At 40.2% G+C, this 16,016-nt stretch overlaps 1 protein-coding gene across 3 annotated transcripts in view; it reads left to right on the top strand.

Annotated features, from left to right (window-relative positions):
* The window catches only part of TRPM7 (transient receptor potential cation channel subfamily M member 7), a 65,286-nt gene that overhangs the window by 31,556 nt on the left and 17,714 nt on the right, over positions 1-16,016 (top strand). For all 3 annotated transcript variants that reach the window (XM_060693297.2, XM_087877735.1, XM_087877736.1), the window contains exons 10-23: positions 422-494; positions 1,876-1,976; positions 2,729-2,863; positions 3,325-3,378; positions 4,016-4,156; positions 5,973-6,107; positions 7,097-7,377; positions 8,579-8,807; positions 9,941-10,096; positions 11,545-11,688; positions 11,795-11,923; positions 12,679-12,963; positions 14,373-14,547; positions 15,559-15,685. In XM_060693297.2, coding sequence (XP_060549280.2) covers positions 422-494; positions 1,876-1,976; positions 2,729-2,863; positions 3,325-3,378; positions 4,016-4,156; positions 5,973-6,107; positions 7,097-7,377; positions 8,579-8,807; positions 9,941-10,096; positions 11,545-11,688; positions 11,795-11,923; positions 12,679-12,963; positions 14,373-14,547; positions 15,559-15,685 — 2,165 coding nt within the window. The remainder of the gene's footprint in view (positions 1-421; positions 495-1,875; positions 1,977-2,728; positions 2,864-3,324; positions 3,379-4,015; positions 4,157-5,972; positions 6,108-7,096; positions 7,378-8,578; positions 8,808-9,940; positions 10,097-11,544; positions 11,689-11,794; positions 11,924-12,678; positions 12,964-14,372; positions 14,548-15,558; positions 15,686-16,016) is intronic.

Raw genomic sequence — 16,016 nt, 5'->3', positions numbered from 1 at the left:
GTGGCTCAGTGGCTAAGACGCTGAACTTGTCGATCGGAAGGTCGGCAGTTCAGCGGTTCGAATCCCTAGTGCCGCATCACGGGATGAGCTCCCGTTACTTGTCTCAGCTTCTGCCAACCTAGCAGTTCGAAAGCACGTAAAAAGTGCAAGTGGAAAAATAGGGGCCACCTTTGGTGGGAAGGTAAACAGTATTCCGTGCCCCTTTGATGTTTAGTTATGCCAGCCACATGACCACAGAAACGTCTTTGGACAGCACTGGCTCTTCAGCTTTGAACTGTAGATGAGCCCCACCCCCTAGAGTTGGGAATGACTAGCACGTATGTGCAAGAGGAACCTTTAATTTACCTAATCTGTGTACATGAGAGGCAGTACGCCCATCTAAAAAGCTTTCTTTCTTTCTTAATCTAATTTTCAAAAACAGATTACAGTGTTCCACATTGGGTCTGATGAACATCAGGATATTGATGTTGCAATCCTTACAGCTCTACTAAAAGGTTCGTTTTTTCTTTCAAAGTGATATTGTTTATCTTAGAAGTTAAGATGGTTCCACACTACTTTTTGGTAGGACCAGGGATGAACATCTGTTCCTTTTATTGGCTGTCTTGTTTCTGATTGGGAACTGTTTTGGGAATCCCCATTTTGGGGGTGGGGGGCATTCATCTTTTTGCTGTTTATTTGATTGACTTTTTCGGATCCTGATTTCATCATCTCTTTGTAATGGTGGGACAATTACCGTATTTTTCAGAGTACAAGACACACTATTTTCCCCCCTAGAAGAGGGTGAAAATTTGGGTGCAACTTATACACAGAATGTAGCCCCTCCCACCCACCAGCCCCCGCCCTTTGGCCTCTGCCTCCCAGCAATTTGCCTCCTTACAGCAAACAGCCCATTTCAGTTTCAGTTTCAGCTTCAGCACATCCTGATTAGCACAAGCAGCTGATTGTCGGTTGGATCTGCCTCCCAAGGATCAGCTGTTTCACGCTGCAGGGATTGCTGCTGCCTATTGCCCATTCTGATCCCCGCCGCCCAGAATGGGCGGAAAATGGGGCACATGGAGGCTAAAAATGTAGGCGGCAATAGGCTATGGCAATCCCTGCAGCCTGAAACAGCTGATCCTCGGGAGGCAGATCCAACCGACAATCAGCTGCTTGTGCTAATCAGGATGTGCTGAAACTGAAACTGAAACGGGCTGTTTGCTGTTTGCTGCAAGGAGGCAAATTGCTGGGAGGCAGAGGCAGATTTTTTTTTCTTGTTTTCATCCCCCAAAAAGGTATGTGCGTCTTATAGTCCAGAGCGTCTTATACTCCAAAAATATATAAAACTGTCTGAACACTAGGTAATTCTTGGCTTCATTCTGCATAAACTTGCCATTTCTTTTATGATACCTTCCAGCATATTGATGGAGTGGTTCTGATATAAACAACATTCACCGATCTATTAATTTCAGGCACACTTTATTCTGTTGGATCTCTGGTGCTCTCTGAGCTTGGTTGTTTTCCTACAGACACTTCATTGCCAAACTAAGTAACATCATCAGTGCACTGAGGTATCATCTTCAAGAAAAAACAACCAAGATCATAGAACATCAAGGACCCCATCGTTCAACCCGAACTTCAAATATTCTCTTCTATCGGCACACTTCATTCTCTAGCTCTTTAAAATAAGAGCATCTACATTTAATAGATCTTTCTCAGCTTCAAAGGCTTTCCTCCAATCCACAGGTGCTATTTCCCTTAAGCAAAATATTAAGCAAAATCAGTTTGTTTTTAACGTACAGTTGTATTGGCTCTGGATATTTTTGGAATTAGGCTTTTGTGACAAGCAGGTTAAATTTCAAAACTTTTTTTTTTTGTTTTGTTTACGTTTGTTTTTAGGGACAAATGCTTCTGCATTTGACCAGCTTATCCTTACCCTTGCTTGGGATCGAGTTGACATAGCCAAAAATCATGTTTTTGTTTATGGACAACAGTGGCTGGTAAGTAAAGCTGGCAGTTGGAATAGGGACAATATAAATAAGATTGCTGATAACCAGATCGAGCAGACATAATGCTGGGCTACCTCATCTCCACAATCCCCCAGGGAAATTAAACAACATAATTTTTTTACTTAAGCAGATTCTTAATTTATCAGTTTACAAAAGAGGAATTGTTATTTAAAATAAACTCTTGTTTGCATAGTACTCTCATATGAGCCGAGGTGGCACAGTGGGTTAGAGTGCAGTAACTGCAGGCTATTTCTGCTGACTGCTGGTTGCAATTTGGCAGTTCGAGTCTCACCAGGCTCAGGGTTGACTCAGCCTTCCACCCTTCCGAGGTGGGTAAAATGAGGAGCCAGATTGTTGGGGGCCATAGGCTGACTCTGTAAATGGCTTAGAGGGGGCTGTTAAGCACTGTGAAGTGGTATATAAGTCTAATTGCTATTGCTAAGTAGGAAGGAAGGAAGGAAGGAAGGAAGGGAGGGAGGGAGGGCTGTGGTTACAATGCAGCATTGCAAGCTAACTCTGCCGACTGCCAGCAGTTTGATCCTGAATTAGCTCAAGGTTGATTCAGCCTTCCATCCGAGGTGGGTAAAATGAGGACCCAGATTGTTGAGGGCCAGAGGCTTAGAGAGGGCTGTGAAGTGGTATATAAGTCTAAGTGCTATTGCTATATTTGGGCAATATTGTGTCAAGTTTTGTATTTCTATCTGTTGTTAATTTAAGCATGACCACCTTACAATTTCATTCAGGTTGGCTCTTTAGAGCAGGCTATGTTGGATGCTCTTGTGATGGACAGAGTTGCCTTTGTGAAACTTCTTATTGAAAATGGAGTAAGCATGCACAAATTTCTGACAATTCCCAGACTGGAAGAACTATACAACACTGTAAGTTGAAGACCATCCATTGCAAAATCTCCATCTACTGTTTTTAAAATCTCTTGTCATGGAACTAGGTTTACATTTTCATCTAGAAACCAAGCAAAATGCATTGAGGGATTGAAATAACAAATTTTCCCAATAAGTATTTGCTAGATAAGTTTAATAGAGGATTTTATTGTATTCCAACTTTTATTGGAATGGAATCCAATAGAATAGCGGAATAGAAGTTTTGCTCCTTCATATCAATTTGTACATACTTCTGCTGAGTAAAAACCTTGCCTTTTTGGCAGAACTATTTTATAATGGTTTAAAGTGTTTCAATTTTAGTTTTAAATATTGCAAAAATATAGCTATTTTGCTAGTTAAACCAAAATAAGGAAACAATCAGCATTTAGTCGTTCTTTTGCGATTTGTTGCTTGCCTGAAATTATCTAAAAGTCTTCATGTTTTTTCCTTTCTTCATCAAGAAACAAGGCCCAACAAATCCAGCATTGTTTCACCTCGTTCGAGATGTCAAACAGGTAAAGATTTCAGTTGATAAAATGTCTTCACATTCCTTAGAACTTCATAAACCGTATTCACCTCCTCCCTTCTCTCAGTTTAGTATAATTTTGTTTCTGACAAGATTGTGGGAGTTGAAGCTCCAAATTATCTGGGGTGAGGGGGGGAAAGGGGTTAATCAAGGCAGGGGTGGGCTTCAGAAATTTCAGCAACGGGTTCTCTGCCCGATTGCTGGGTGGGCGTGGCCTAGTCAGCCTCCTGCACCACAGCGGGGGGGGGGGGGGGGCTTTTTGCCTTCCCCAGGCTCCGGTGGCTTTCCTCAAGCCTCTGGGAGGACAAAAACTGCCTTCCCTGGGCTCCAGAGGCTTTTCCAGCCTTCCAGAATTTCCAGGAGGCCGTTTTTCCCCATCCCCGAGCCTCCGCATGGCCTGCACTTACCTCGCATCCAAAACGGACCGCGTGGAGACTCCTGGGTGGGGAGGGGCCAGCCAGAGGTGGAATTTGGAAGTTCTCCCGAACCTGGCCAAACCCGTAGCAGCCCACCCCTGAATCAAGGGTAGGGGGGCTATTGTATTTAGCTGATCCTTTCTTTTTTAAAAAAAAACGACACTAAAACGTTTTGAGTCTCCATTCTAAATTTCTATTTTTTGTCTACAGGGAAATCTTCCTCCAGGGTACAAACTCACTCTGATTGACGTTGGACTTGTTGTCGAATACTTAATGGGAGGAACCTATCGGTGCACATACACAAGAAAACGCTTCCGAGTGATTTACAACAGCCTCAGTGGCAGCAACAGGGTATGTGATTTGTTCTTTTTAATGTGAGAAATGAAAATGTGTTTCCCAAACATGTAAGTAGAGTTGGCTTCTTGCGAATCAGCCTTTCTCCCTTGTGGCTCTGCCTGTCCGCTAAGATCTTGTGCAGATGCTCCAATTGTAGTCTTTAATCCTAGGCAAACTTGGCACCCTCAGTTGGCCATCTCCATCAGATTTTAGTTGATGTGCAGGTACATCAGGGAGAAGGCCCCCCATTCAGATATTCAGTGCTAAGACATTGCAAGCATCCCAGTAGAAACGTAGCAGCCCATGAAATGCTTTCAGAGCAGAAGTGATATGTTCATGGTAAGTGGCCTCCCTCTGGATACTTAGATTAGGTCCAGAGCATTTCACGTGCATTTTCTTTCTATATATATAAATATATATAATTTTTTTTTATTAACATACATAAATCATAATATGTAATATATAACAATATGCACAATACAAACAATCAACAAGTGCTCCCCCACCCCTCAGGATCATTCCTGCTTCCAAAATCTTAAAGCTTCTTCTGGTGGTGGTATCCCCCTTCCTCCCGAAAACACACATATTAGGAACTGTTTCCACGTGCATTTTCTAAGGGAACAGAAATATTATTTCTACTGAATATTCAAATAGCCTTTTAAGATAGGTGAGTTGTGGATATTCAAATGGCCTTTTAAAAGTTTTGGCTTCAAAGCCTAGTCAAATAGCAGTGTGCAGCAGCTGCCAAAAAGCCAACACAGTTCTAGGCTGTATAAACAGAGGGATAGAATCGAGATCACGTGAAGTGTTAATACCATTTTATAAGGCCTTGGTAAGGCCACACTTGGAATACTGCATTCAGTTTTGGTCGCCACGATGTAAAAAAGATGTGGAGACTCTGGAAAGAGTGCAGAGAAGAGTAACAAGATGATTAGGGGATTGGAGGCTAAAATATATGAAGAACGGTTGCAGGAACTGGGTATGTCTAGTTTGATGAAGAGAAGGACTAGGGGTGACATGATAGCCGTCTTCCAATATCTCAGGGGCTGCCCCAAAGAAGAGGGAGTCAAGCTATTCTCAAAAGCACCAGAGGGCAGAACAAGAAGCAATGGGTGGAAACTAATCAAGGAGAGAAGCAACTTAGAACTAAGGAGAAATTTCCTGACAGTTAGAACAATTAACCAGTGGAACAACTTGCCTCCAGAAGTTGTGGATACTCCAACACTGGACGTTTTAAGAAGATGTTGGATAGTCATTTGTCTGAAGTGGTGTAGGGTTTCCTGCCTGGGCAGGGGGTTGGACTAGAAGACTCCAAGGTCCCTTCTAATTTATGTTATGTTATGTTATGTTATGTTATGTTATGTTATGTTATGTTATGTTATGTTATGTTATGTTATGTTATATTTATTATATTATATTATGTATATTATATTATATTATATTATATTATATTATATTATATTATATTATATTATATTATATTATATTATATTATATTATATTATATTATATTATATTATATTATATTTATTATATTATATTTATTATATTATATTATATTGCCTTTTAAGATATCTCAGTTTTGTAGACAGGAGCTGGATGAGAGGTCCCCCTCCCCAGTGCATTCATAACTGACTTGCAGTTAATCTGTGATGTCCCCATTCTCTCACCTCTGTGGTTATATTAGGCTGTATCACTTATTTAAAACCCATCCGGGTTTTATAATTTTTGGTAATGGTTTCTATTGTTTCATGCAACTCTGGCAACGTATTTGAATAACCCATCTTTTTCATTTGTTCTTAACCTTTTAAAAATATGTACCTATATGTAGCGCTCCGGGCGAAATGCTTCAGGAAGCACTCCTCAGTTGCGTAAAAGCCACGAACCTTTTGGGAACAGGGTGGATAAGAAAGAAAAAATGCGGCACAATCACTTCATCAAAACTGCACAGCCTTACAAACCAAAGGTAGGCAAGAGCAGCTGTTCCTTTGGCATGAATATTAATGCTACATACATAATATATTGTACTCCTTGTCAACTGTTTTATTTTTTGTTTCAATATATAAAAAAAGAGAGTAAAGGAAAGCACACAAAAACTTACCTTGTTTTTAAACAAATTATTAAACCTTGAGAACACAAATTATTATTCACCAATTTTTCCAATACTCTGTTGGGAAAAGGCTCATAAACAGAATGTAAACAAAATATCTCTAATCCAAGATAGTAAATCTGGGGAAGTTCTGTCTCTTTGACCCTGAAGAGTGTTGTACTTCAGTACTAAAGAAATCCATAAGATTTCATAGTGGTAAATTTCAGATTCAGGATATATATACCCACATCCCCAAACTACAATTATTTTTGAATCATGAATATTTTGTGGATATCAAATTAAAAAAGGACAAGTCCATATCACAGAAGTTAATGTTCCATTATCTTTTTAAGTTAAAAGTTGTCTTTTAATTGAGGTTCTCTAGGCTTAGGTAGAGAAGCTATACTGAAGTAGGGATCAAATGTTTTGCAGATGTTTTTGCTGCGTTCCAACTACCATTATTTGTTTAGATGCGTGGGAGCTAGCAAAAGGAAGATCAGGTTTTTAAAAAAGCCATATTATCCCTTCAATTTTTCCTCACTGCATTTTTTTGACAGGAAAGATGACTGGGAACATTGCCCAGTATTCCTGTATACCCCTCTCCTGTGCTCCCCCATTTTATGGCCATCCCATAATCTAGATACGAGCTGCTCTTAAGGGACTGGAAATAATTCCAGAAAGCCATGCTTAATTGTACGGTATTGTTACTTTTTTTCTCGTTCGAAGTTGTGCCGGATGCTGTTGAAGGTTTGCCCTAGAATGCAAACTTTTTTTTTGTTTTTGCATTTTTTTTAAAAATAAATAAATAAATTACGAGTTCTTCAATGATAGGGTCTTGGTTGTTTTTTTTCTCCCCCTTTTGAAAGGCTGATACTGCCACAGATGAAGGAAAAAAGAAAAAAACCAAAGATGACATTGTCGATATCGATGATCCGGAAACCAGGCGCTTTCCGTACCCTCTTAATGAGCTGTTACTTTGGGCGGTGCTAATGAAGAGGCAGAAAATGGCGCTCTTTTTCTGGCAGCATGGCGAAGAGTCCATGGCAAAAGCCTTAGTAGCCTGCAAGCTTTACCGTTCCATGGCCTATGAATCAAAACAAAACGACCTGGTCGACGATACCTCAGAAGAACTAAAAGAATACTCCAAGTGAGCATTTCAGCTTCTTAACGTATCTCGTTATCTGTTGTTTGACAAAATTATACTTCGTAAAAAGGACAACAGTCCCACAGTTAGAATCAATTGTCTATTTCAGTGGTTCTCAACCTGTGGGTCGCGACCCCTTTGGGGGTCGAACGACCCTTTCACAGGGGTCGCCTAAGACCATCAGAAAACACATATTTTCAATGGTCTTAGGAATAAATTTATGGTTGGGGGTCACCACAACATGAGGAACTGTATTAAAGGGTCGCGGCATTAGGAAGGTTGAGAACCACTGGTCTATTTCATTCTATGGCTGGATATTTCCTTTTATTTTCTTCAAAAGGGCCAGTAAATCATTTGTGTTAGTTTCTCTCATTTCATTTGGTGAGCTGCTGTTTTCAGAAATTCAGCAACAGTTCCAGGAACATTTGTGAATAAATGAAGTATTTTCCTGGATCAGATACTAGTTCTCCTTAGGAAGAAAAGCAATTGGACTTGAGTTAAAATAAAAACTGTTATTATATTTTATGAAAAAAAATCTTTCATTTTGTATCTTTCTCTCTCTTAAACGTACCTTCTTCTTCTTCTTGTGCCATATCCATCATCGGACGTTGGCGATCATGTTGGCAATCCTATTTTTGTCAACAGCCGCATGAAAAAGTGCTGCTGAGTTTTGTCCAAACCAGTCCCTAAGGTTTTGAAGCCATGATGTTCTGCCTTGACCTAGTTTGCCTTCAATCTTTTCCTGGAGGATTAAGTGAAGGATGCCATTTTTTCTGGGTGTCACATCACATGTCCAAAACTTTCGCTTTTTAATGGCTTTGATGATTTCCCTTGGCTTTCCCAGGCAACTTAACACCTCCTCATTTGTGATTTCGTTAACCCAACTTATACGCCATCTGTAAATCCACATTTCAAATGCTTCTGGTTTCTTCAAGTGATTTTCTTTCAGAAACCAACTCTCTACTCTGTAGAGCAGGATAGAAAAGATGTAATATCTGACAAGCCTGATTTTCAGTCTTAGGCTTATGTCGTGACTGCATAAGACCTTTTTCATTTTGAAGAAGACCTTAAAACATATAGAATTTTAAAATAGATACATTCTGTCAGTCTAGGCAAGTCACGTTAATTATTGGTGAACTTGTTTTGGTACCTGTTGTTCATATGCATCTTTAAGCGCATTTTGTTTTTTCTCTTCCTTCCTCAGTGACTTTGGCGAGCTGGCCGTTGAATTATTAGAGCAGTCCTTTCGCCAAGATGAAACGATGGCAATGAAGTTACTAACCTATGAGCTAAAAAACTGGAGTAATGCCACCTGCCTTAAACTAGCCGTGTCTTCACGCCTCCGTCCTTTTGTAGCACACACTTGCACCCAGATGTTACTATCGGATATGTGGATGGGAAGGCTGAACATGAGGAAAAATTCGTGGTACAAGGTATGCTCCTTTTGGGGTTTGTTTTCAGCGGATGCCTTGAGTGTTATCGCAATTGTGTTATACGAAAATAGGGAAACAAGTTCAAGCATGTAGTTCTATAGTCTCTGTCAGTGTCATCTTTATTTAGGGATGTGTAAAAATCAAAGAGGTGGTGTTGGAATGCACAGTAATTTTTCTTTTGACACTTTATTATCTTTTTTGAAAAAGGTACAGACCTATAGAAGGCCGAATCCAGGCAAGTAGCTCTTAAATAGAGATGGATCTCTAGTTCATCATGAGAACTAATCTACTACTAAAAAAAACTTAGCGGTGACCCATTAACAGACTCAAAACCCCCATGTAAAACAACTGTAATTAAGCTTCCGACAGGTAGTAAAGTAAAATGCGATGTAGAAAGTCTTCATATTTCATACTTCATAAAGCCTCAGGGTACGAATGGGGTAAGTTTTCAGAATGGTACAAGACAAGTAAGCCATATAGACTAGATTAACACCAGGAGCCTCCATTTCTCTCCAGATAACCAGGCTGAAAATTTACCCCACTGTGTTCAAATGAAATAAGACAGCCCTGTTTAAAAAAAAACAACAAAAAACTTTCAGTGCTTTTACAGAAAACTCCTGAAGTCTCCTTTTAAAACAGGATGCGTGATTAGTCTTATCTTGGGTTTGGTTTGTGGCCCCTTGCTTGTTTTGCTCCTCAGCAAAGAATTATTTGAAGTGGCCGTGCTTCATTTCTTAAACGATACAGAAAAGAAGCTTTGCAAAGATTTGAGTCAGTTAAAACTTGGCTGCAGAAATCAGAATGCAATATTGTGGGGGTGGAAAAATACGACGAAGGATGGAAATTTGTACAAACCCATTTAGTTGGATAATAATTGAGACACGGTTAGCTTTCGTCCCCCTCAGGAGTAATTATGAAATTGTCTGGGTATATTTGCAAGCTGCTCAATATAAGCCGCCTTCTACATCTTTTACTTGCTACCTGACAGATTTTGGTGGAATAAGGGTAGGGAGAGAAAGCAGGAAATCTGTGTGTTGGGTGGTGGTTTTTTTTTAAACTTTCTTTTGTTTTGTTTTTAAGTACTCCTACGTGGGAAATAATTCTTTAAATTGTCTGATGTTAACATTTTACAGGTAATCCTGAGCATCCTTCTTCCCCCTACTATATTAATGCTGGAATACAAAACCAAGGCCGAAATGTCTCACATTCCCCAGTCCCAAGATGCACATCAGATGACGATGGAAGATAGTGAAAACAATTTTCAGAACATCGCAGAAGAAATACCAATGGTAAGTCTTCACATCCATTCAAAGGGCTCAGTTACACTTGCCCCTGTTAAACTCAGTGAAACAAATTAGACACTTGCTTTTTTGCACTCATGTCCGAAGCACCAAGGCCCTTACAGTTTGAAAGGGTTAGATGATGTCACTGGGGAGACCCAGTTGGGGGCTCCTTACATGTCTGGAATGGAATGGAATGCAATAACAGAGTTGGAAGGGACCTTGGAGGTCTTCTAGTCCAACCCCCTGCTCAGACACGAAACTCTATGCCATTTCAGACAAATGGCTGTCCAATCTCTTCTTAAAAACTTCCAGTGTTGGAGCATTCACAACTTCTGGAGGCAAGTTGTTCCACTTATTAATTGTTCTAACTGTCAGGAAATTTCTCTTTAGTTCTAAGTCGCTTCTCTCCTTGATTAGTTTCAACCCATTGCTTCTTGTCCTGCCTTCAGGTGCTTTGGAGAATAGCTTGACTCCCCTCTTCTTTGTGACAACCCCTGAGATATTGGAACACTGCTATCATGTCACCCCTAGTCCTTCTTTTCATTGTTCACTAGACATACCCAGTTCAACCCCACCCCACTGCAGCCCTTGGGTCTCAAATACGGCTTGCTAACATCCTGCCCAATATTCCAACTACTCAAGACACCATGCTTCTAGGAACTTGCTATAGACCAGGATTGATCACTAGTTTGTTTAGATGAGTATAATAGAATAAGAATAGAATAGACTAGAACCGAACCGAACCGAACAGAACAGAATAGAATTCTTTATTGGCCAAGTGTGATTGGACACACAAGGAATTTGTCTTGATGCCTATGCTCTCAGTGTATATAAAAAGAAAAGATACATTCGTCAAGAATCAAAAGGTAGAAAACTTAATGATAGTCATAGGGTGCAAATAAGCAATCGAATCATACTAGGAAACAATATAAATAGTAAGGATACAAGCAACAAGGTTACAGTCATGCAGTCATAAGCGGGAGGAGATGGGTGACAGGAACGATGAGAAGATTAATAGTAATAGTAATGCAGACTTAGTGAATAGTTTGACAATGTTGGAGGAATTATTTGTTTAGCAGAGTGATGGCGTTCGGAGAAAAACTGACCTTGTGTCTAGTTGTTCTGGTGTGCAGTGCTCTATAGTGTCGTTTTGAGGGTAGGAGATGAAACAGTTTATGTCCAGGATGTGAGGGGTCTGTAGATATTTTCACAGCCTTCTTTTTGACTGGTATTGCTGATACTGAAGAAAGCAGTTCTCAGGAGCTTCTGTAGATGTTTCTTCAGTCCTGTTTATAAATCCTGAGAGCTGAATTGGGACCTTAGTTCCATGAGTGAATTGTATTGTCATTCTATCACTGACTTTGACTATGTCTGGGTCCCATCAGGTACTCTTCACCACAAAAATACAGCCCTTTCCAAATGTAGGTCATTTAACTATTTTGCTTTAATCTTAGGAAGTATTCAAAGAAGTCAGGGTCTTGGATCATTCTGACGGGAAGCACGATATGGAGAGCATGATAAAACCTAAGAGGCTTCCCATTACACGAAAGTTTTACGCTTTTTATCACGCACCAATAGTGAAATTCTGGTTCAACACGGTGAGTTGGTTTTAGTTGTGGTAAAGAATTACTCCCCCACATTCCCCAGGAATCTTTTTTCTAACTTTTCCAAATGGATATCTAACACTTGGCTTGTTTTTGTTAGTTGGCCTATTTAGGATTCCTGATGCTTTATACCTTTGTGGTTCTTGTGAAAATGGAAGAATTGCCTTCGGTTCAGGAATGGATTGTCATTGCTTACATTTTCACACTGGCAGTTGAGAAAATCCGCGAGGTATGTCTGGCCTTAACCTTGTTCCACTGAAGAGGGTTTCAAATGCTTCATCAAAAACAAAACAAAAAAACAAAACAGTGGACTGAATTTGTTGTAGAAAAAGAGTCTGTAGAAGTTGTAACTTTGCCAGTCCAGCATAAATTGTTCAAAGCAGGACAGTCAATCTTGCTCTGTGTATAATGTCTGCGTAGAGTGTGTGTAGCTAAAAAGCCTAAGTGCTTTTAAGCTGTTTTTTCAAGGTTCTCATCATACAATTTGGAGAGCACCTGTGTGATTTTGCAGACATATTGTTTATATGCATAAGATTGGATATAGAAGTTCCAAACATCTTAGAGGTCCAGAAATTACCAAGCCTGGTGCTGATTCCACCATTATCTTCCCCCCCCCTTTATATTGTAAGGTTTGCCTGACCATACTGGCCAGATGTTAAGATGCAAATAATATATCTTCAGTGGTGGTATTCAACCGGTTTGCACCACTTCAGCCGAACCGGTTGTTAAATTGCTGGCTGGCCCCTCCCAAGCCACACCACGTCCACCAAGCCATGCCCATAGAACCGGTAGTAAAAAAAATTGAATTCCACCACTGCATTCAACCAAAAAATTGAATTCCACCACTGCATTCAACCAAAAAATTGAATTCTACCACTGCATTCAACAAAGATTGCTGTGGGTTCATGTGTAATGGCCATCTAATCAGGCCATTGATATGAACCAAAATTGACCATACTCGATTTCTTGTTATTTTTAATACAGATCTTTATGTCAGAAGCTGGGAAGATTAGTCAGAAGGTTAAAGTGTGGTTCAATGATTACTTCAACGTCAGTGACACAATAGCCATCATCACTTTCTTCATTGGTTTTGTACTAAGATTTGGAGCAAAAGGGAACTTCAATGAAAATACTTACAAAGTAAATTATGTTTTCGTTGCTGGAAGACTCACTTACTGCCTGAATATAATCTTCTGGTATGTGAGACTGTTGGATTTTCTGGCTGTAAATCAACATGCTGGGCCCTATGTCATGATGATTGGGAAAATGGTAAGATTAAAAAAAGATACCGTGGTTTTTGTTCCTTAAATTTTTAATGCAAATAAATTTCATTTCACTTTACTTTCAGTAAATAAAGATAGAGAGACCCTTAGCAACTCAATCTCTGCATGGGAGGAGTACTATGAATATAACTGTGGATCTATACAAATATAGGTGTGCTTGATTGAATATGCAGCATGATGTGGAATGGAAACATCTGTGAACTTGAATGATCACATTTAATGCGTTCCCATCCCCCGTATTGTATTTGCTGCGCATGTGTGATTTACACAGACATTACATATAGATAAGAGTCCGCACATGTGAAATACTCTGGTTTTCTGCATTGAAATCATGGATTTTGTTGTGGCCCGCCAGCAGAGCTGGCAGCAGAGTCGGACACCAAGGAGGTTGGGGAGGAACATGGGCCAGTCCTGGGGGCTGGGGAAAGCTCAGACGAGGGCTCTGCGTTGGAGACAGAGAGGGAGCTAGAAAGCAGCGAGGCAGAGGAACAGCTGGAGCCCGTTCCCAGTGTGTGCATGCGCAGAGCTGCCAGAAGACAAGAACAACTCAGAAAGCAGGGTCGACTTGAGAGTAAAGTCACACCTTGGAGGTGATTGGCCCCTCCCATAGGAAACAAAAAAGGAGTGAATGGGCTTTTGCAGGAAACAATTCGTTCATTCCATGACTCTGAGAGACTCTGTGCCAAGTTTTGCCTTGTATTGCGTTTGGAAACTAGTTACCTGGCAGCCTTCCAAGCGAGATAAGGTCTGTGTTGATAAATATTCCTTTAAAAAACTGTTTGGGCAGACCTTGCTGATTGTGAATGAAAGGAATTCACAGTCGTATAAATAAAAGAGGTTTTGCCGGGACCAAGACTCTGCTTCCTGCTTTTTAAGGGAGCCTAGGTCAGAACAGATTTATGCATAGAAGGGTAGAGCATGTATCAGAATTGATATGCGGAAATTGCAGATGAAGCCAAAGATTTAGTCCAAGTATTTCCCGTTCATTGTAATCATTTTCACCTTGAAAACATAACATTAGCTTTTACAGTTCGGTGACCACTTTGAGAAAGTATCCAAAGCTTTGAGCGGCCCTAAGAGGATCAGGGGTTCCATTCCATTTCTCTCTGGTTTATATACAGGTAGTCCTCGACTTAACAACAGTTCATTTAGTGACTGTTCAAAGTTACAACGTCACTGAAAAAAGTGACCGATGACCGTTTTCCACACTTGCAGCATCCCCGTGGTCACGTGATCCAAAATTTGGATGCTTGGATTACCTGTATGAGCTATATAAGTCAAGGACTACCTATACCAGATTGAAATCCATATCTTGAACATTCTCATGTTGGACAAGGCTGCTGTGGCCTTCTACTAATAATCTCAATTTCCTTGACTCTTGCTCTGTTTTAACAGGTGGCGAACATGTTTTATATTGTAGTGATCATGGCTCTGGTCCTGCTCAGTTTTGGAGTACCTCGAAAAGCAATACTTTATCCTGAGGAAGAACCATCCTGGGTTCTAGCAAAAGATATTGTATTTCAGCCTTACTGGATGATATTTGGTGAAGTGTATGCCTATGAAATTGACGGTAGGTAATTATGATTTCATTTGTTCGTTCATAAGAGAGGTGTCAAAGTGGATTTCTTCAAGGGCCGGATCAGCATTTTAGTTCTCCTCTGTGGGCCGGCAGGGCGGAGGGAGACTGGAGAGATGCCTCCTTAACCACCCTGCCAGCCAAAATTGGGCACCGGGGGGACATCACATGAGCCCCCCCCCCCCGGTGTCCCATTTTGGCCGGCAAAGTGCTGCTTTCAGGGTTCCAACAGATGCCCTAATTAAACCATGAGCCTCGAGCCAAGTTTCCAAAGAAATCCAGTTATTTATTAGGAGCAACATGTCAGCACCTACCCAAGTGAAGTCAGCTCTGCCCCATGTAATTTATAGCCCAACTATGACTCTGTTTTCCCCCTCCTCTCATGGTGTGTCATAAATCATAACTGCAGGACGCTGTCTGAAAAAGCAGAGGGGGAGGGGATTTGCTATTTCCAGGCTGGCCCTGTGGGTCAGATTTTTTTTTTTTTTTTAAATTTTGATTTATATGCCGCCCTTCTCTGGAGACACAGGGCGGCTTACAATGCGCTAAGCAATAGCCTTCATCCTTTTGTATATTTATACAAAGTCAGCTTATTGCCCCCACAAACTGGGTCCTCAATTTACCTACCTTAGAAAGGATGGAAGGCTGAGTCAACCTTGAGCCTTGGCGAGATTCGAACCTGCAGTAATTGCAGGCAGCTGGTCTTAATAACAGGGTGCCTTAGACCACTGTACTACCAAGGCTCTAAGATTTAAGCACCCCGTGGCCCAGATCCAGCCTGCGGGCCTTCAGTTTGACACCCCTGATTTATAACAAAAACTGAGCATTGATCTGACGTTTGAGTTAGGTTTTAAGAGATTTTACAAACCTTTACATAATTAACAAGGGAGATTTATAAATGAAATGTTTCAGAGGTTTTTGGGTTTAAAACAAGCTTTGGGTCACCTTTGCATCTGCCAGATCTTATTTATGTTTTTTTTTTTTTATTCTTTTTAATCTGCGTAGTATGTGCAAATAATTCCGAAAGTAAACACCTCTGTGTGACAGGATCATGGCTAACCCCGTTTCTTCAGTCTGTATACCTTTTTGTGCAGTACATCATTATGGTCAACCTTCTCATCGCCTTTTTCAAGTATGTATGAACTTCACAGGACCATTTGATTATTAAACTGAGCTTTAGAATTCACCTTGGTGATTGTAGAACCACAGTAGAAGTCATTTTTTTAAAAAAAACTCAGTTTATCATAATATAAATGAAAATAAAGCTCGTGGGAAAATGTAAAAGGAAAAGAAACAAGGAGAAGTGTGGGATAAAGGGGAAAACAAAAAATTGACTTAAAACTTTTTTAGCGTAGTAAAATGCAAAGTAAAATTGCATTTTTTTATTATTACATATTTATAAATACCAGCTATCTAATCTAATTTTTTTTAAAAAAAAAAAATTTGATTTATATGCCGCCCTT

This window comes from Pantherophis guttatus, chromosome 13, assembly GCF_059756535.1.
Source record: "Pantherophis guttatus breed Tessera chromosome 13, ASM5975653v1, whole genome shotgun sequence".
In the NCBI taxonomy this organism is placed as follows: Eukaryota; Metazoa; Chordata; class Lepidosauria; order Squamata; family Colubridae; genus Pantherophis; species Pantherophis guttatus.
This window is presented reverse-complemented; position numbering and strand designations above follow the sequence as displayed.